Source organism: Mobula birostris, chromosome 1 (genome assembly GCF_030028105.1).
Source record: "Mobula birostris isolate sMobBir1 chromosome 1, sMobBir1.hap1, whole genome shotgun sequence".
In the NCBI taxonomy this organism is placed as follows: domain Eukaryota; kingdom Metazoa; phylum Chordata; class Chondrichthyes; order Myliobatiformes; family Myliobatidae; genus Mobula; species Mobula birostris.
Genome location: NC_092370.1, coordinates 9564131 through 9586292, shown reverse-complemented (window position 1 = coordinate 9586292; position 22162 = coordinate 9564131). Strand labels below are relative to the sequence as shown.

General features: G+C 44.1%; 1 protein-coding gene across 1 annotated transcript in view; it reads right to left on the bottom strand.

The window, feature by feature from the left end:
- The window catches only part of pou6f2 (POU class 6 homeobox 2), a 688493-nt gene that overhangs the window by 3000 nt on the left and 663331 nt on the right, over positions 1–22162 (bottom strand). The window contains exon 9 of the mRNA XM_072239558.1: positions 17468–17636. Within this exon, the coding sequence (XP_072095659.1) occupies positions 17468–17636 (169 nt within the window). The remainder of the gene's footprint in view (positions 1–17467; positions 17637–22162) is intronic.

Genomic DNA, 22162 nt, shown 5'->3' with positions numbered 1-22162 from the left:
ACAGAGTGCTTACGGAACTTTAAAATCATTCTGTTAGTACAATGATATTTCAATGAAAAGACTGATTTCCATATGGTCCGAAGGATCAAGGATCAACTTTATTCATCATATACATTTATATGTGTTAGGAATTTGCTGTGATGTGTTGGTCAGGGAGTGACATGGAACAAAAATCAACATTCAACAATCAACACTAGAGATCCTGCAGATGCTGGAAACTCAGGGCAGCACGCACACTGAATGCTGGAGGAACTCAGCAGGTCAGGCAGCATCTATGCAGAAGTCAACATTTCATGAGACAACCCAATGAAGATTGTCCGCCTGAAGTGTCGACCGTTTATTCCTCTCTGTAGATGCTGCCGGAACTGCTGAGTTCCGGCAGCATCATGTGAACATTCATTAATTATAAAGAACTATGTAAGCAATAAAGTTAGAAGTTATACCAGCATGCATTTACAACATAATCAGTATTAGTAAAAGTGGTTTAAAGTGTTTACAGTACAGTGCAGTGATGGGGGTAACAGATGGGGGGGGGGGGGGCGTCCAATGCTGTTTACTTTTTCCCATTAAATTGGTCACATGGGTGCAATCGGGCTCTGCAGGCACAGTAGGCCGGAAAGGCCTGTTCCCGTGCTGTATCTCTAAGTAAAATAAAATAAGGACACACTAATTGTGGAATCTCAAGAAGCGACAATACGAGGGGTGATTAATAAGTTCGTGGCCTAAGGTAAAAGACGTCAATTTCAGAAAACCTAGCACATTTATTTTTCAACATAGTCCCCTCCTACATTTACACACTTAGTCCAGCGGTCGTGGAGCACACGGATCCCTTCTTTGTAGGAGTGGTCTACAGCAGGGATGATTGATAAGTTTGTGGCCTAAGGTAGAAGGAGATGAGTTATTAACTTAAAAGTTTCTGCATTATCACTCAAAGAGATGAACTGCACGCACATGTAACGAGAGCTGTATAACTCATCTCCTTCTACCTTAGGCCACAAACTTATCACCCCTGCTGTGGACCACTTTCTGGAGGTCCAAGACGCCGACTTCTACAAAGAAGGGATCCGTATGCTCCATGACTGCTGGACTAAGTGTGTAAATGTAGGAGCGGACTATGTTGAAAAATAAATGTGCTAGGTTTTCTAAAATTGACGCCTTCTACCTTAGGCCACAAACTTATCAATCACTCCTCATTTTTTTTCACTCTAAACATTTTTCACATACATAAGGTCTGGCAAAATAGACCTTTTTATTGATCTTTCTTCTTTTAATGATGGAATTGTATCGTTAAGATACTGCACATGGCAATGCTGGGAGGCATTGATTTCCTGGTTCTAATATCGGAGCCTTTGTTAATGGAGGAGCTGTAGAATTTTTAAAAAACAGACTCAGAAGAAGATTGACAGTAAAGAGCAGTATTATGTGAACTCTACTGTAATTATAACTGTAGATAACATTAGAGTGAATGCTTTCAATAAAATGAGTTCACTGAGTCCAGAAAAACTCTTACATAGAGCCATAGAGAACTACAGCACAGAAATAAGGCCCTTCAGCCCATCTAGTCTGTGCCAAACTATTATTCTGCCTACACAAAATGCTGGAGGAACTCAGTAGGTCAGGCAGCACCTATGGAAAAGAGTAAATAATTGACGTTTCGGGCTGAGAATCTTCCTCCAGCATTGTGAGTGTAGATTTTTAGCACCTGTAGATTTTCTCATGTTTATTATTCTGCCTAGTCCTATTGACCTGCACCCGGACCACAGACCTCCACAGCACTCTCATCCATGTACCTATCCAAACTTCTCTGAACTGTTGAAATCAAACCCACATCCACCACTTCTGCTGGCAGCTCGTTTCACACTTGTACCACCCTCTGACTGAAGACGATCCCCCTCAAGCTCGATTTAAATAGTTTACCTTTCACCCTTAACCCACGACCTCTAGTTCTAGTCTCACCCACCCTCAGAGGAAGGAGCCCGCTTGCATCAATCCAATCTATAGCATCATAATTTTGTAAATGCTCCTTTGGTCTTTTGGAATCTTCAGAGGGAAATAGATGGGTTAAACGAGTGAAAATTTGGCAGTGTAGTTACAAAATGGGGAAGTGTGAGGTGATCTACTTTGGTAGAAAAAAACAGAAAAACAGGACAATATTTAATATTTAAATAGAAAAGCGAGTACAGAAATCTGTTGCACGGAGAGATCCATATGCCCATGAGAATGAAACACAGAAAGTTAGCTTGAGAATCAGAATCAGGTTTAATTTCACTTAACATACCTTGTGAAATTCATTATTTTGCAGCACTAGTATATTTCAATAGAGTCCAATAGTCATAGAACATTACAGCACAGAAATAGGCCCTTCAGCCCATCTAGTCTGGACTCTGGAATCTGGCATGGTTCCAGAGGACTGGAAAATTGCAAATGTCACTCCACTCTTTAAGAAAGGAGGAAGGCAACAGAAAGGAAATTATAGACCAGTTAGCCTGACCTCAGTGGTTGAGAAGATGTTAGAGTCAATTGTTAAGGACGAGGTGATGGAGTAATTGGTGACACAGGACAAGATAGGACAAAGTCAGCATGGTTTCCTTCAGGGAAAATCCTGCCTGATGAACCTATTGGAATTCTTTGAGGAGATTACATGTAGGATAGATAAAGGGAATGCAGTGGATGTTGTATATTTGGACTTTTAGAAGGCTCTTAACAAGGTGCCACACATGAAGCTGCTTACCAAGTTAAGAGCGCATGGTATTACAGGAAAGTTACTAACATGTTTAGAGCATTAGCTGATTGGTAGGAGGCAGTGAGTGACAATAAAAGGATCCTTGTCTGATTGGCTGCCAGTGACTAGTGGTGTTCTGCAGGGGTTTGTGTTGGGACCACTTCTTTTTATGCCGTAAATAAATGATTTAGATGATGAAATAGATGGCTTTGTTGCCGAGTTTGCAGATGATATGAAGATTGGTGGAGGGCTAGATAGTGTTGAGGAAACAGGTAGGACGCAGAAGGACTTAGACAGATTAGGAGAATGGGCAAGAAAGTAGCAAATGAAATACAATGTCGGAAAATGCATGGTCATGCACTTTGGCAGCAGAAATAAATGTGCGGACTATTTTCTAAACGGGGAGAAAATCCAAAAATCTGAGATACAAAGGGACTAGGGAGTCCTTGTGAAGAACATCCTCAAGGTTAACTTGCAGGTTGAGTCTGGGCTGAGGAAGGCAAATGCAATGTTAGCATTCATTTCAAGAGGTCCAGAATAAAGAGCAGGGATGTGACGCTGGGCTTTATAAGGCATTGGTGAGTATTGTGAACAGTTTTGGGCTCATCTTAGAAAAGTTGTGCTGGCATTGGAGAGGGTCAGAGGGGTTCACAAGGATGATTCCAGGAATGAAAGGGTTATCATATGAGGAATGTTTGATGGCTCTGGGTCTGTACTCTCTGGAATTTAGAAGGATGAGGGGGATCTCATTGAAACCTTTTGTATGTTGAAAGGCCTAGACAGAGTAGATGTGGAAAAGATATTCCCCATGGTGGGAAAGTCTAGGAGAGGAGGGCACAGCCTCAGGATAGAGGGGCATCCTTTCAAAACAGAGATGCAGAGAGATTTCTTTAGCCAAAGAGTGGTGAATTTGTGGAATTTGTTGCCACAGGCAGCTGTGGAGGCCAGATCATTGGGTATATTTAAGGCAGAGATTGATAGGTTCTTGATTGGACATGGCATCAAAGGAGAAGGCCAGGAATTGGGGTTGAGGAGGGAAAAAAAAGGATCAGCCATGATTGAATGGTGGAGTGGACTTGATGGGTCAAATGGCCTAATTCTGTTCCTATGGTCTTATAATCCATAATAGGAGTGATCTGTACAAGGAGGACGGGTTACACTTGAATCCAAAGGGGACTATTATCCTGGCAGGGAGGTTTGCTAAGGCGACTGGGGAGATTTTAAACTAGAATTGCTGGGCGGTGGGAACCAAACTGAAGAGACTGAGGAAGAGGCAGTAGGCTCACGTTTGAGAAAGCTTTGTAGACAGTGTGAGAGGGAGGATAGGCAGGTGATAGAGAAAGGATACGTTCAGACTAATAGTTTGAGATGTGTCTATTTTAATGCAAGAAGTATCATGTACAAAGCGAATGATCTTAGAGCGTGGATCAATACTTGGAGCTATGATGTTGTGGCCCTAACAGAGACTTGGATGGCTCAGGGGCAGGAATTGCTACTTAGAGTGCCAGGCTTTAGACGTTTCAGAAAGGACAGGGAGGGAGGCGAAAGAGGTGGGAGTGTGGCACTGCTGATCAGAGATAGTGTCACGGCTGCAGAAGAGGAGGCAGTCATGGAGGGATTGTCTACTGAGTGGAAGTTAGGAAGAGCAAGGGGTCAATAACTCGACTGGGTATTCTTTATAGACCACCCAATAGTAACAGGGACATTGAGAAGCAGATAGGGAGACAGATTCTGGAAAGATGCAATAATAACAGGGTTGTCATGGTGGGAGATTTTAATTTCCATAATATTGATTGGCATCTCCCTAGAGCAAGGAGTTTAGATGGGGTGGAGTTTGTTAGGTGTGTTCAGGAAGGTTTCCTGACACAATATGTAGATAAGCCTACAAGAGGGGAGGCTGTACTTGATCTGGTATTGAGAAATGAACCTGGTCAGGCGTCAGATCTCTCAGTGGGAGAGCATTTTGGAGATAGTGATCACAATTCTATCTCCTTCACCATAGCATTGGAGAGGGATAGGAACAGACAAGTCAGGAAAGCGTTTAATTGGAGTAAGGGGAAAAATGAAGCTATCAGGCAGGAACTTGGAAGCATAAATTGGGAACAGATGTTCTCAGGGAAATACATGGCAGAAATGAGGTAAATGTTCAGGGGATATTTGTGTGGCATTCTGCAAAGGTATGTTCCAATGAAACAGGGAAAGGACGGTAGGGTACAGGAACCATGGTGTACAAAGGCTGTAGAAAATCTAGTGAAGAAGAAAAGGAAAGCTTACAAAAGGTTCGAAAAACTAGGGACTGACTGAGATCTAGAAAATTATAAGGTTAGCAGGAAGGAGCTTAAGAATGGAATTAGGAGAACCAGAAGGGGCCATGAGAAGGCCTTGGCGGACAGGATTAAGGAAAACCCCACGGCATTCTACAAGTATGTGAAGAACATGAGGATAAGATGTGAGAGAATAGGACAAATCAAGTGGAGAGTTGAAAAGTGTGTATGGAACTGGAGGAGGTAGCAGAGGTACTTAATGAATACCTTGCTTCAGTATTCACTATGGAAAAGGATCTTGGCGATTGTAGGGATGGCTTACAGTGGACTGAAACACTTGAGCATGTAGACATTAAGAAAGAGGATGTGCTGGAGCATTTGGAAAGTGTGAAGTTGGATAAGTCACCGGGACTGAACAAAATATACCCCAGGCTACTGTGAGAGGCAAGGGAGGAGATTGCTGAGCCTCTGGCAATGATCTTTGCATCATCAATGCGGATGGGAGAAGTTCTGGAGTATTGGAGGGTTGCAGATGTTGTTCCCTTATTCAAGAAGGGAGCAGAGATAGCCCAGGAAATTATAGACCAGTGAGTCTTACTTCAGAGGTTGGTAAGTTGTCGGAGAAGATCCTGAGAGGCAGGATTTATGAACATTTGGAGAGGCATAATATGATTAGGAATAGTCAGCATGGCTTTGTCAAAGATGTAGTGTATATGGATTTCAGCAAGGCATTTGATAAGGTACCCCATGCAAGACTTATTGAGAAAGTAAGGAGGCATGGGATCCAAGGGGACCCTGCTTTGTGGATCCAGAATTGGCTTGCCCACAGAAGGCAAAGAGTGGTTGTATTCTGCTTGGAGGTCGGTGACCAGTGGTGTGCCTTCAGGGATCTGTCCTGGAGCCCCTTCTCTCTCTTTGTTATGTTTATAAATGGCCTGGATGAGAAAGTGGAGGGATGGGTTAGTAAATTTTCTGATGACATAAAGGTTGGGGGTGTTGTGGATAGTGTGGAGGGTTGTCAGAGATTACAGTGGGACATTGATAGGATGCATAACTGGGTTGAGAGGTGGCAGATGGAGTTCAACCCAGATAAGTGTGAGATGGTTCATTTTTGTAGGTCAAATACGATGGCAGAATATAGCATTAATGGTAAGGGCAGTGTGGAGGATCAGAGGGATCTTGGGGTCCGAGTCCATAGGATACTCAGAGCAGCTGCGCAGGTTGACTCTGTGGTTAAAAAGACATACGGTACATTGGCCTTCATCAATTGTGGGATTGAGCTTGAGAGCCAAGAGGTAACGTTACAGCCATATGGGACCCTGGTCAGACCCCACTTGGAGTACTATGCTCAGTTCTGGTCACCTCACTACAGGAAGGATGAGGAAACTATAGAAAGGGTGCAGAGGAGATTTACGAGGATGTTGCCTGGATTAGGGAGCATGCCTTATGAGAACAGGTTGAGTGAACTTGGCCTTTTCTCCTTGGAGTGACGAAGGATGAGCAGTGACCTTACAGAGGTGCATAAGATGATGAGAGGCATTGATTGTGTGGATGGTCTGAGGCTTTTTCCCAAAGATGAAATGGCGAACATGAGAGGGCACAGTTTTAAGGTGCTTGGCAGTAGGTACAGAGCAGATGTCAGGGGTATGTTTTTTTTACGCAGAGAGTGGTGAGTGTGTGGAATGGGCTGCCGGTGACGGTTGTGGAGGAGATACAATAGGGTCTTTTAAGACACTCTTGGATAGGTACATGGAGTTTAGAAAAATAGAGGGCTATGGGTAACCCCAGGTAATTTCTAAAGTAAGTACATGTTTGTCACATCATTGTGAGACAAATGGTATGTATTGTACTGTAGGTTTTCTATGTTCTACCTCTGATGCAACTTTCAAGGAATTATGGATCTGTATGCCCAGAATCCTTTTGTCTACCACACCTCTCAGTGCCCTACCATTCACCATGTAAGACCTATCCTGGTTGGTGCTACCAAAGTGCAAAACCTCACACTTGTCTGCTTTAAATTCCATCTTCAATTTTCAGCCCATTTTCCCAGCTGGTCCAGATCGCCTTGCAGGCGTTGAAAATTTTCCTCGCTGTCCCCCTTAACTAGGTGTTATCCACAAATTTGCTGATCAAGTTAACCATATTATCATTCAGCTCATCTATATATGGAAAATGACAAATAACAATGGGCCCAGCGCAGAGCCTCGCGGCACTGGTCACAGTCTTCCATTCAGAAAGGCAACCATCTTCTGCCAACCTCTGGCTTCTTCCACAAAGTCAATGTCTCATCCAATTGACCACTTCATTTTGACTGCCAAGCAACTGAATCTTCTTGACCCGCTCTTGATCTGCTCTGTCTGCCAGAGAAAGCAGCATCTCCCAGTGGCCACACATTTTCTTCCTACAGATGCTGCCTGGCCTGCTGCGTTCTACCAGCATTTTGTGTGTGTTGCTTGAATTTCTAGCCTCTGCAGATTTCCTCGTGTTTGCGCTTCTGTAGAATCAAAGTCAGTTTGGAGTTCTGGTGATTGAAGTTATCCACGCCAGTTCAGAAGCATGATGGTTGTTCCAGAAATGGAACTACGGAGACTGAATCACTGAATATATTCAAAAGATAGGCAGATCAAAAGGGATTCTAGGGTTATGAAGAACAGGTAATAAAGCAGAGGCGGGGCCCAGATCAGGTCAGCCATGGTTTAAGATGGCGCTGGTGAACTTCAGCGACTTCTGGCTAATGAAACAAGGAAAACAACTAAATACTTTTCCAGCCACACTTTTTCTGGCAAACCATGATCGCAAGTAATAGTCCGTAACGTCCCTTTGGACTTGAAGGCGATTCGATGTGGCAGACTGATGCGGTGAGGAGGTGGGCCAGTCGCCAAGAGTGAGGAGAACCCGAGGTTTGATCGATTTAAGCGCTGTGCTGAAGGCTGAATCAAGACGGTGAGATATGGGGACCAGAGTGGACCAATTCCAGTGTTTGGATGGAGACTTAAGCGCCGTACCGAATCTGAAGGTTCGGTCACAGGCTGAATCAAAGCAGCGGTGTCCAGGCACCAGAGCATACAGAACTCGATGTTTGAACAGAGATTTAAATGCCTTGCCGAATCAGAAGTGTCGGTTGCAGGTCGAATCGAGGCGGAAGGCTCCAGGCTCCAGGCCCCAGACCATATTGAGGTGGCTGAACCCGAAGTGTGGAAGTTGACTTAGGCGCCCAGCCTGATTAAAAAGGTCAGCGTGGCAGGCCCAAGGCGAGGTGCAGACCGGTTCAGATCACTGATCCACCAGGTTTACTTGGCTCTCTTGTGGACTTTGGTACAGAAAGCTATTTGATTGTGTTTGTTTTTCTCTGCACATTGGGTGTTTGATGATCTTTTTTTATATGGGTTCTTTTGGGTTCCTTTGATTTGTGACTGCTTATTAAGAGCCAAATCTCAAGGTCGTATAATGTATACATACCTTGATAATAAATGTACTTTGAATCTTTGATCTTACTCATTGGTGGAGACATTTGGTCTCAACTTGCTCCTAGTCCTAATGTTCTTCAGCTCCAGATGGAATTCATCTATGATTTCAACAAAAACTCTGGAAAATGCCCTAAACCTGTAGTCTAGTGTAGTTTTTGTAGTTTTTGTATTGTTTCATGTAGCACCATGGTCCTGAAAAACGTTGTCTCATTTTTACTGTGTACTGTACCAGCAGTTATGGTCGAAATGACAATAAAAAGTGACTTGACTTGACTTGATTTGACTTGACTTGACTTGAAATGTTTCCCCAACTTGTCTGTTCCTATCCCTCTCCAATGCTACGGTAAAGGAGATAGAATTGTGATCACTATCTCCAAAATGCTCTCCCACTGAGAGACCTGACACCCGATCAGGTTCATTTCCCAATACCAGATCAAGTACAACCTCTCTTCTTGTTGGCTTATCTACATATTGTGTCAAGGAACCTTCCTGAACACACCTAACAAACTCCACCCTATATAAATCCCTCACTCAAGGGAAATGCCAATCAATATTTGGGAAATTAAAATCTCCCACCACAACAACCCTGTTATTATTACACCTTTCCAGAATCTGTCTCCCTTTCTGCTCCTCGATGTCCCTGTTACTATTGGGTGGTCTATAAAAAACACCCAGTAGAGTTATTGGCCCTTTCTTGTCTCTAACCTTCACCCACAGAGACTCTGTAGACAGTCCCTCCAAGTCTCCCTCCTTTTCTACAGCCATGACACCATCTCTGATCAACAGCGCCACACCCCCACCTCTTTTGCCTCCCTCCCTGTCCTTTCAATAGGTTCGGACTTTATTCCCTGCAGCATGGGAGAATGAGGGGAGAGTTTACAGAGGTGTACAAAATTACGAGAGTATCGATAGGACAAATACAAGCAGCTTGTTCCACTGAGGATGGATAAGGCCAGAACTAGAGGTCACAGATTAAGAGTGAAAGGTGAAATGTTTCAGGGGAATATGAGGGGGAACTTCTTCACTCAGGGTGGTGAGAAGTGTGGAATGAGCTGCCGGTGGAAGTGTTGGATGCAGGTTTAACTTCAATATTTAAGAAAAATGTGGATAGGTACATGGATGGGCAGGGGATGGAGGGCCATGGTCCAGACGCATGTTGATGAGACTGGGCAACAATAACAGTTCGGACTAGATTGGCTGAAGGGCCTGTTTCTGCGCTTTAGTGTTCTATGACTCTATGACACAAGAAGAATGATACTGGCACGTGTTCTAAAATTGGATCGCTGTTCACCATTAGTCAAAATATACCCTATTTTCCCAATTGTACTGCTGAGATTCATGGCTTATCACAATGAGGATTATGGAAATCAACAAGGCATTATCCACCCTGCCTTATTTAAGTGCAAAATACTATATAAGGCATCAGCATTTGAGATCTTATAAGCTCCTTTGTACCACCAAACCCTTATTTCACAAGCCAAGTTCAAAATAATCCTATTTCTTTTTATGTGCTTACTTCTTTAAGCCAGCTGTAGTCTTTGAAATTTACACAGTACTATGAGTCTAGCCAGCAAGACGATCTTGGCATAATGCACAAATACGTAAAGTGACCAGTTTAAATAGTGATCTTTTTGACAGGATTGAATAAATAGAGTAATTCTCTGCACAGAAACTGCTGACAAGACAAGACAGTGGGGAGGGTCAGAGTAGTCAGGGGTTGCTGTGGTGAACTCCCTGAAACTCTGTCTGCACCAGCAATCGATGCAGCATATCGAGCAAAGCTACTTCAAACTACATGCTCAGTGCCCCCTACTGTGATTCCCCATAACACGGATCTCAAGATGCAGGAAAAGCACCTTCCCACTCTGAAGGAAGTGCATCAAGAACACAAAATGTTGAAAAGCTTGGAGTTGTTTTTTTAGGGACCATCAAAAGCAGAAAGAATTAGGTCAATCAGATGAAGTTGGACTGCTGATGCAGCACTCTGCCTCAGCTGTAGGTGAAGATGAATGAGGCCATTAGATATTGGGACAAAATACTACAGCTGATGAAATGCCAGAACGGGAAGAACTCAGCAGGTCAGGCAGCAAGGATGGGGAGAGAGAAGGAGTTAATATTTTGAAGCCTGTTGTTTAGTACTGAGGGGATGATGATAGAGTCATAGAAAAGTACAGCACAGTAACAGGGCCTTTGGCCCCTCTAGTCCATGCCGAATCATTTAAACTGCCTACCCTCGTCGACTTGCACCAAAATCATAGCCCTCCATACCCCTGCCATCCATATACCTATCCAAACTTCTCTTCAACATTGAAATCGAGCTTGCATGCCCATTTCCACTGGCACCTCATTCCATATTCTCATGACTGAGTGAAGAAGTTTCTCCACATGCTGCCCTTAAACTTCTCACCTTTCATCTTTAACCCATGACCTCAGGTTGTAGTCCTATCTAACCTCAATGGAAAAAGCTAGCTTGCATTAACCCTATCTATAACCCACAATTTTGTACACCTCTATCAAATCTCTCCTTAATCTTCTACGTTCTAGGGAATGAAGCCCAAACCTATTCAATCTTTCCTTATAACTCAGGTCCTCCAGACCCGGCAACATCCTTGTAAATTTTCTCTGTACTCTTTCAAACTTAATTACATGTATCCCATAGGCAGGTGACCAAAACTGCCCACAATACTTCAAATTAGGCCCCGCCAACGTCTTATACAACTTCAACATAACATCCCATCATCTGTACTCAATACTTTGATTTATGAAGGCCAATGTGCCAAAAGCTTTCTTTACAACCCTATCTACCTGTGACGCCACTTTCAATGGACCTGTATTCCCAGATTCCTTTGTTCTACTGCAATCCTCAGTGTCCTACTGATCACTGTAAGGTCTACCTTGTTTGGTCCTACCAAAGTGCAACACCTTCATTTTCAGCCCATTTTTCCAGCTGGTCCAGATGCTTCTACAATTCGTGATAGCCTTCCTGTCTGTCCACTACACCCCCAATCTTGGTGTCATCCACAAATTTGCTGATCCAGTTAACCACATTATCATCCAGATCGCTGATATCGATGACTAACAACAACAGGCCTAGCACCAATCCCTGTGGCACACCACTAGTCACAGGCCTCCAGGGGAGATTCACAAGGATGACTCCAGGACTGAAAGGGTTATCATACCAGGAACATTTGATGGCTCTGGATCGGTACTCGCTGGAATTCAGAAGGATGAGGGTGTATCTCATTGAAACCTTTTGAATGTCGAAAGGCCTAGACAAAGTAGATGTGGAAAGGAGTTTCCCATGATGGGAGAGTCTAGGACAAGAGGGCACAGCCTCAGGACAGAGGGGCGCCCTTTCAAAACAGAGATGTGGAGAAATTTCCTTAACCAAAGTGCAGTGAATTTGTGGAATTTGTTGCCACTCGCAGCTGTGGAGGCCAGGTCGTTGGGTGTATTTAAGGTAGAGATTGATAGGTTCTTGATTGGGCATGGCATCAGAGGTTATGGGGAGAAGGCTGGGAACTGGGGTTGAGGAGGAGAAAAAAAAAAGGATCAGCCATGATTGAAAGGCAGAGCAGACTCAATGGGCCAGATGGCCTAATTCTGCTCCTATATCTTATGGTCAGAGAGGCAACCATCTACTACCACTCTCTGGCTTCTCCCACAAAGCCAAAGTCTAATCCAGTGTATTACCTGATCCTGAATGCTGAGTAACTGAACCTTTTTGATCAACCTCCCTTGCAGGACCTTGTCAAGTGCCTTGCTGAAGTCCAGGTAAGCAACATCCACTGCCTTGCCTTCATCAACTTTCTTGACAACTTCCTCGAAAATTTCTACAAGATTCACCAGATGAAGTACCGCACAGAAAGCCATGCTGACAATCCTTAATCTGTCCATGTCTATCCCACTACTTACATATCCGGTCCCTTAGAATACCTTCCAATAACCTTCCCACAACTGACGTTAGACTCTCCGGCCTATCATTTCCTGGTTTATGTTTAAAGCCTTTCATGAACAGCGGAATAACATTGGCTATCCTCCAGTCCTCTGGTATCTCATCTGTCGCTAACGATGATTTAAATATCGCTTCCAGGGCCCCAGTAATTTCTGCACTTGCCTCCCACAGGGTCTGAGGGAACACCTTGTCATGCCCTGGGGATCTGTCCACTCTAATTTGCCTCAGGGCAATAAACACTTCCTCTCCTGTAATTTGTACAGAGTCCATGAAGCTGATGCTAATTTGCCTCACTTCTATACACTCAGTGTCTATATCCCATGATGATGTTGAATTCCCAGTTGTAATCCATAAACAATTTAAAAAACAATTAACTGAACACACAGTGAAATGCAACTCCAACGGGCTTATGGACACTATATCAACGATCTATTGCTGTTACAGGGAGTAGCAAGTGAACAGTCCAAAATTACAAGGCCCTTTAGATCAGAACGTGAAGAGAACAGGCAGGAGACATAGTTTGAAGGGTGGTTTGAAGCGTTTGAGTGGTTCAGTTACAGTATTTGCCCCATGTATGCTGGACTGAAAAATGCACAACTCATCAGCATCCCAAGGAACAGAATAAAGCAGGTGTAGATTTAAAGGCCTGTACTCACCGGAGTTTAGAAGAATGAGAGTGGGGGGGGGGTGGGTGGTGATTTCATTGAAACTTATGGAATATCGAAAGGCTGAGTTAGAGTAGACATTGTTTCCAATAGTGAAGAGTCTAAGACCAGGGGGCATGGATTCAGAATAGAGGGACATTCATTTAGAGAAGAAATGAGCAGGGACTTCTTCAGCCTGAGGGTGGTGAATCTGGAATTCATTGCCATAGATGGCTGTGGAGGCGAAGTCAATGGGTGTATTTAAAACAGAGGTTGAAAGGTTCTTGATTAGTAAAAATGTCAATGGTCACAGGGAGAGGCAGGAGAATGGGGTCGAGAGAGATAATAAATCAGCCATGATGGAATGGTGGAGCAGACTCGATGACCTAACTCTGCTCCGACATCTTATGATCTTGTGTTTGTGCAATAAAGGAGGCCTTATTGGTGTTGATGCACAGATGAGCTGCTGCTGGATCTACTAAATAGAACACAGAGCAGTGCAGCACATTACAGGCCCTTTGGCTCACAATGTTGTGGCAGACTTTTCACCTACTGTAAGATCAATCTCTGGCTAAAGGAATTCCTCCTCATCTCCGTTTCAAACGGACATCACTCTATTCTGAGGCTATGCCCTCTGGTTCTAGACTCCCCCATCATGGGAAACATCCTCCGCATCCACTCTGTTGAGGCCTTTCAACATTCCATAGGGTTCAATGAGAATCCCCACCCCCGTATACTCTTGTAATGAGATTGGGAGGCAGATTTTGGAAAGGTGCAAAAATAACAGGTTTGTTATCATGGGTGACTTTAACTTCCCTAATATTGATTGGCACTTGATTAGTTCCAAGGGTTTAGATGGGGCAGAAATTGTTAATTGTGTCCAGGACGGATTCCTGTCACAGTATATGGGCAGGCCGATCAGGGGGAATGCCATACTAGATCTAGTACTACGTAATGAACCGGGTCAGGTCACAGATCTCTCAGTGGGTGAGCATCTGGGGGACAGTGACCACTGCTCCCTGGCCTTTATAATTATCATGGAAAAAGATAGAATCAAAGAGGACAGGAAAATTTTTAATTGGGGAAAGGCAAATTATGAGGCTATAAGGCTAGAACTTGTGGGTGTGAATTAGGATGATGTTTTTGCAGGGAAATGTACTATGGACATGTGGTCGATGTTTAGAGATCTCTTGCAGGATGTTAGGGATAAATTTGTCCCGGTGAGGAAGATAAAGAATGGTCGGGTGAAGGAACCATGGGTGACAAGTGAGGTGGAAAATCTAGTCAGGAGGAAGAAGACAGCATACATGAGGTTTAGGAAGCAAGGATCAACTGGATCTATTGAGGAATATAGGGAAGCAAGAAAGGAGCTTAAGAAGGGGCTGAGAAGAGCAAGAAGGGGACATGAGAAGGCCTTGGCGAGTAGGGTAAAGGAAAACCCCAAGGCATTCTTCAATTATGTGAAGAAAAAAAGGATGACAGGAGTGAAGGTAGGACCGATTAGAGATAAAGGTAGGAAGCTGTGCCTGGAGGCTGTGGAAGTAAGCGAGGTCCTCAATGAATACTTCTCTTCGGTATTCACCAATGAGAGGGAACTTGATGATGGTGAGGACAATATGAGTGAGGTTGATGTTCTGGAGCATGCTGATATTAAGGGAGAGGAGGTGTTGGAGTTGTTAAAATACATTAGGACAGATAAGTCCCAGGGGCCTGACGGAATATTCCCCAGGCTGCTCCATGAGGCGAGGGAAGGGATTGCTGAGCCTCTGGCTAGGATCTTTATGTCCTCGTTGTCCACGGGAATGGTACAGGAGGATTGGAGGGAGGCGAATGTTGTCCCCTTGTTCAAAAAAGGTAGTAGGAATAGTCCGGGTAATTATAGACCAGTGAGCCTTATGTCTGTGGTGGGAAAGCTGTTGGAAAAGATTCTTTGAGATAGGATCTATGCGCATTTAGAGAATCATGGTCTGATCAGGAACAGTCAGCATGGCTTTGTGAAGGGCAGATCATGTCTAACAAGCCTGATAGAGTTCTTTGAGGAGGTGAGCAGGCATATAGATGAGGGTAGTGCAGTGGATGTGATCTATATGGATTTTAGTAAGGCATTTGACAAGATTCCACACGGTAGGCTTATCAGAAAGTCAGAAGGCATGGGATCCAGGGAAGTTTGGCCAGGTGGATTCAGAATTGGCTTGCCTGCAGAAAGCAAAGGGTTGTGGTGGAGGGAGTACATTCGGATTGGAGGGTTGTGACTAGTCGTGTCCCACAAGGATCTGTTCTGGGACCTCTACTTTTCGTGATTTTTATTAACGACCTGGATTTGGGGGTAGAAGGGTGGATTGGCAAGTTTGCAGACGACACAAAGGTTGGTGGTGTTGTAGATAGCGTAGAGGATTGTCGAAGATTGCAGAGAGACATTGATAGGATGCAGAAGTGGGCTGAGAAGTGGCAGATGGAGTTCAACCCGGAGAAATGTGATGTGGTACACTTTGGAAGGACAAACTCCAAGGCAGAGTACAAAGTAAATGGCAGGATTCTTGGTAGTGTGGAGGAGCAGAGGGATCTGGGGGTACATGTCCACAGATCCCTGAATGTTGCCTCACAGGTAGATAGGGTAGTTAAGAAAGCTTATGGGGTGTTAGCTTTCATAAGTCGAGGGATAGAGTTTAAGAGTCGCGAGGTAATGATGCAGCTCTATAAAACTCTGGTTAGGCCACACTTGGAGTATTGTGTCCAGTTCTGGCCGCCTCACTATAGGAAGGATGTGGAAGCATTGGAAAGGGTACAGAGGAGATTTACCAGGATGCTGCCTGGTTTGGAGAGTATGGATTATGATCAGAGATTAAGGGAGCTAGGGCTTTACTCTTTGGAGAGAAGGAGGATGAGAGGAGACATGATAGAGGTGTACAAGATAATAAGAGGAATAGATAATAATAGCCCTCCATATCCCCCTCATCCAAACTTCCCTTAAATGTTACAACTGAACCTACATCTACCACTTGCGCTGGCAGCTCGTTCCACCTTCTCACCACCCTCTGAGTGAGGAAGATCCCTGTCAGGATCCACTTGAATATTTCACCTTTCACCCTGAACCTACAGCACGGCCTCTAGTTCTCGTCTCACCCAGCTTGAGAGGGAAAAGCCTGTATGCACTCACATAATTACACCTCTCATCATGTCGTACACCTCTAAGATTTATAGCCCTCAGAATTTTGTATACCTGTATCTAACAAGGATTATAAGGATGTTGCCCGGATTGGGGAGTATGCCTTATGAGAATAGGTTGAGCGAACATGGCCTTTTCTCCTTGGAGCGACAGAGGATGAGAGGTGACCTGATAGAGGTGTACAAGATAATGAGAGGCATTGACCGTGTGGATAGTCAGAGGCTTTTCCCCAGGGCTCAAACGGCTAGCACAAGGGGGCATAGTTTTAAGGTGCTTGAAAGTAGGTACAGAGGAGAGGTCATGGGTAAGTTTTTTACGCAGACAGTGGTGAGTGCGTGGAATGGGCTGCTGGCGGTGGTGGTGGAGGCAGAAATGATAGGGTCTTTTAAGAGACTCCTGGATGGCTACATGGAGCTTAGGAAAATAGAGGGCTATGGTTAAAGCCTAGGTAGTTCTAAGGTAGGGACATGTTCAGCACAGCTTTGTGGGCTGAACAGCCTGTATTGTGCTGTATGTTTTCTATGTTTCAAGCCTCCCCTCAATCTCCTGCACTCCACAGAATGAAGTATTAACCCATCCAACCTTGCCCCATAACTCAGGTCCTCTAGTCCCGCACCATTCTTGTAAGTTTTCTCTGCACTCCTTCAATCTCATTTCTGACGGAAATATTTTACGCTTTCAATTACATAAGCGTAGTGACTTGCATGACTCTTATTACAGCTCTGGGTGTCGGGGTTCAGAGTTCAATTCTGACGTGCTCTGTTAGCGAATATGCACATTCATTCCTGTGTGTGTGTGTGTGTGTGTGTGTGTGTCTGTCTGTCTGTCTTCCAGATGCTCTGGTTTCCTTCCATAGTCCAAAAGTATACAGTTAGTAGGCTAATTTGTCATTTTTAATTGTCTTGTGATAAGACTAGAGTTAAATTGGTGGGTCACTGGGCGCCACAGCTCGAAGGGCCAGAAGGACCTATTCCACATTCCATCTCTAAATAAATAAAATAAAAAAATAAAATTGATGAATTTATTCATCAGATATTTATTTGATAATTTAAAATATAAAATTGATGATATATATCAACTATTTATTTATTTAAAAACTATGCTTCAAATTTCACAGTTTATGTCCTATTTCAGATGTCATTAATTGCATCGCTCAGAATGGGAGTGAAAGAAGTTGCTGTTAAACATGTTTTGACACACTCACCAAGCATACTGGTCAAATTCCAAAAGTCACAAAGTACTTAGCTACCTGCAGATGGCAGATTGGCTGTATGCTGGTCCCTCAGTGGCACTTAAGGCCTGTCCAACCTGCGTCTGTGTCAGACCAAGAGACAGACGTCGGATTTTAAATGCTTTTGCAAACTCACGAATTTCTTCAAGGTTCACTCCATCGACTTCACCGGCCGCTGTCTGAGGATCTGCAGTGAGCGCATAAACAAGGCGTGTCAGTGAATCAGGGAGTAAACACACTGGAATACAGACACATTAAACAAATACAGACAGACGCAGATGCCTACGTGTATTCACGCAGAGGTCCAGAGGAGCATCATGAGAATAACCTCGGGAATGAAAGGGGTCATGTTTGATGGCTCTGGATCTGTACTTGTTGAAGTTTAGAAGAACAAGGGGGGCTCTTATTAAAACCTGTCAAACATTGAAAGGCCTAGATAGAGTGGATGTGATGATTCCTGTAGTGGGGGAGTCCATGACCAGAGAGCCCAGGCTCAGAATAGAGGGACATCCATTTAGAACAGAGATGAGCCAGAGAGTGGTGAATCTATGTTTCCAGACTCGGCTGTGGACACCAAGTTGTTGGGCATACTTAAAGTGGAGGTTGATAGGTTCTTGATTAGTAAAGATGTCAAAGGTTATGGGAGAAGGTAGGAGAATGGCGTTGAGAGGGATAACGAATCAGCCATGGTGGAATGGCGGAACAGACTCGATGGGCCGAATGACCTCATTCTTAGGCTGTATGGTCTTATGGTATCATCAATTAACAAGGAGAGCTGGGGTTTAATTGTTGCGAGGGAAGGATACTGAGGAGCCCGTGCTGATCACATGTTTGACACTCTTCCCAGTTTTTTGGCTGTGCCTCACGCGCAGAAATGAAACCCTGTACTCTTTTCCCTTTGAAATATTGATGCAGAAAGTTGTGAACTTAGTCAGTTCCATTATGGGCACTGGCCTCCCCAGAATTCAGGACAGCTTCAAGGAGCGATGCGTCAGAAAGTTGATGTCCATCATTAAGGACCCTAGTGAGGCGGGTCATGCCCTCTTCCCATCGCCACCATCAAGGAGGAGGTACAGGAGCCTGAAGACATACACTCAACTATTCAGGAATATCTTCCTCGCCTCTGCCATCAGATTTCTGAATGGACATTGAACCCGTGAACACTACCTCACTATTTTTCTTTCTCTTTTCTACACTGCTTACTTAATTTAACTTTTTAAAAATATATATACTTTCTTTAATTTTCAGTTTTTATTATGTATTGTACTGTACTGCTGCTGCAGAACAAATTTCACAACATGTACCAGTGATATTAAACCTGATTCTGATTCCTCTCCATAGATGCTGCCTGACCTGCTGAGTTCCTCTGGCATTTTGAGTGTGTTGCTCTGGATTTCCAGCACCTGCAGAATCTCCCGTGTTTATGACTCATCCGCCTGTACAGTCAGCCAACTGGAGACCGATCTGTGAAGGTCTGCGGTGCCCACATGAACCTCCTCAGGACCCACAAAACTCCGGCAATAAGTCACCTAGGGATTGCCTAAAAGGAAGATCTCTGACTTCCTAGTGGGAACATTTCAACTCACGGTGTAATGGTGCACACACACGAACACCCACCTATGCACGAGCAAATATTTGCTGTCCAAGTTGCATAACATCTTGGACAATGTCTCCCATCCACTACATAATGTACTGGGTGGGCACAGGAGTACACTCAGCCAGAGACTCATTCCACCGAGATGCAACACAGAGCGTCATAGGAAGTCATTCCTGCCTGTGGCCATCAAACTTTACAACTCCGCCCTTGGAGCGTCAGACACCCTGAGCCAATAGGCTGGTCCTGGACTTATTTCCTGGCATAATTTACATATTACTATTTAACTATTTATGGTTCTATTACTATTTATTATTTATGGTGCAACTGTAACGAAAACCAATTTCCCCCGGGATCAATAAAGTATGACTATGACTGTTCCACACGGGCATGCATAAACCAAAACTGAACACACTGATTATGCAGAATTTTGTGAATAAAACAGGCGAGAGTCCTTTTACATGCTAAACAAAAGCTGCAGCCCTTCATTCCATTATGAACAAACCAAAAAAGGAGTCGCCTTACACTGATGACGTTACGTCCGACACTCTCTCTTAAAATTAGAGAGTGTTTTCTTGTTGCCGATTGGCGGTTGGGTGATATGTTAGTTTTTAAGCGGGGAGGAGTTGGGGATGTGGTCTGGTGTTCTTGTTGGTGTTTTTCCATGTGAACGATCTGCTAGATTTTTGTGTGCGAGGGAAGATGGTGGTGGGTGGCTGGTTTGATGTTGTAGCTGCTGTTTTCTGGGTGGACAATCTTTTAGCTTTTGTGTGAGGGAGAGGTTGAGGTCTCCAAGTTTTGTTTCTTTTTTTCTCCCCCATGCGGGAGGGAGGTTGATGCCTTTTCTTTCAACGACTTTCATGGTTTTTCTGTATTTCATGACTATCTGGAGAAGACTAATCTCAGAGTTGTATTCTGCATACATACTTTGATAAAGAAATTAACCTTTGAATGCCACTCAATGACAGTGTTAGTGAATTATGTAGAACAGTTTCCACTATGAACAATGTGTGTCATCTGTCACCCACGATGTTACCCTACAACTGAAACACACACAAATGCATGTAAAAGCAGCCACTGCACTGAGGTAGGCAAAGCTGCAAGTACACTTAGAGCTATAGGTCAGATTCACTGATTGGTTCATTTACTTTGTTTATTTACTACCATTTGAAAGGGAGCTCCAGTAAACAAGAACTGACTAAACTGCCTGTGATGTTTAAATCTACTTCGTGCTTTGGAGAGGGTGCAGAAGAGGTTCACCCAGGTGCTGCCTGGTTTAGAGGGTGTGTGCTATCACTGGAGGCTGGATTTGTTTTTTGGGTTTGTTTTTTCTAGAGTGCCAGAGGCCGAGGGGAGATCTGATGGAAGTTTATAAGATAGAGGCATAGATAGAGTATCTATTTCACAGGGTTGAAAGGGCTAATACCAAAAGAGCATGCATTGAAGGTGAGAGGGGGATGCGAGAGTGGTAGATGCCCAGTTGTGGTAGAGGCAAATGCATTAGAGGCTTTTAAAAGGTGTTGGTATAGGCACATAGATGTGAGGAAGATGGAGGGATACGGACACGGACATGGTGTAGATGGGAGGGATTAGTGTTTGGGTGATTTTGATTTGCCTTTTAGCCGGGTCAGCACAACACTGTGGGCTGAATGGCCTGTTCCTGTGCTGTACTGCTCTGTGTTTTCTGTTCTAGAATCAGAATTTAAATCAGGATCAGGTTTAATATCACTGGCATGCATTGCGAAATTTGTTGTTATGTGGCAGCAGCACATTGCAATACATAATAAAAACAAGGGGACAACATTCGCCTCCCTCCAATCCTCCGGTACCATTCCCGTGGACAACATAAAGATCCTAGCCAGGGGCTCAGCAATCTCTTCTCTTGCCTCATGAAGCACCCTGGGGAATATTCCATCAGGCCCCAGGGACTTAACTGTCCTAATGTATTTTAACAACTCCCAACACCTCCTCTCCCTTAATATCAACATGCTCCAGAACATCAACCTCACTCATATTGTCCTCACCATCATCAAGTTCCCTCTCATTGGTGAATACCAAAGAGAAGTATTCATTGAGGACCTCACTCACTTCCACAGACTCCAGGCACATCTTCCCACCTTTATCTCTAATCGGTCCTACGTTCACTCCTTTCATCCTTTTGTTCTTCACATAATTGAAGAATGCCTTGGGGTTTTCCTTTACCCTACTCGCCAAGGCCTTCTCATGCCCCCTTCTTGCTCTTCTCAGCCCCTTCTTAAGCTCCTTTCTTGCTTCCCTATATTCCTCAATAGACCCATCTGATCCTTGCTTCCTAAACCTCATGTATGCTGCCTTCTTCCACCTGACTAGATTTTCCACCTCACTTGTCACCCATGGTTCCTTCACCCTACCATTCTTTATCTTCCTCACCGAGACAAATTTATCCCTTACATCCTGCAAGAGATCTCTAAACATCGACCACATGTCCATAGTACATTTCCCTGCAAAAACATCATCCCCATTCACACCCGTAAGTTCTAGCCTTATAGCCTCATAACTTGCCTTTCCCCAATTAAAAATTTTCCTGTCCTCTCTGATGTTATCCTTTTCCATGATAATGCTAAAGGCCAGGAAGCAGTGGTCACTGTCCCCCAGATGCTCACCCACTGAGAGATCTGTGACCTGACCCGGTTCATTAGCTAGTACTAGATCTAGTATGGCATTCCCCCTGGTCGGCCTATCAACATACTGTGACAGGAATCCATCTTGGACACACTTAACAAACTCTGCCCCATCTAAACCCTTGGAACTAATCAGGTGCTAATCAATATTAGGGAAGTTAAAGTCAATCATGATAACAACCCTGTTATTTTTGCAACTTTCCAAAATCTGCCTCCCAATCTGCTCCTCTGTATCTCTACTGCTACCAGGGGGCCTATAGAATACCCCCAGTAGAGTAACTGCTCCCTTCCTGTTCCTGACTTCCAACCATATTGACTCAAAAGAGGATCCTGCTACATTACCCACCCTTTCTGTAGCTGTAATAGTATCCCTGACCAGTAATGCCACCCCTCATCCCCTTTTTCCGCCCTCTCTATCCCTTTTAAAGCACTGAAATCCAGGAATATTGAGAACCCATT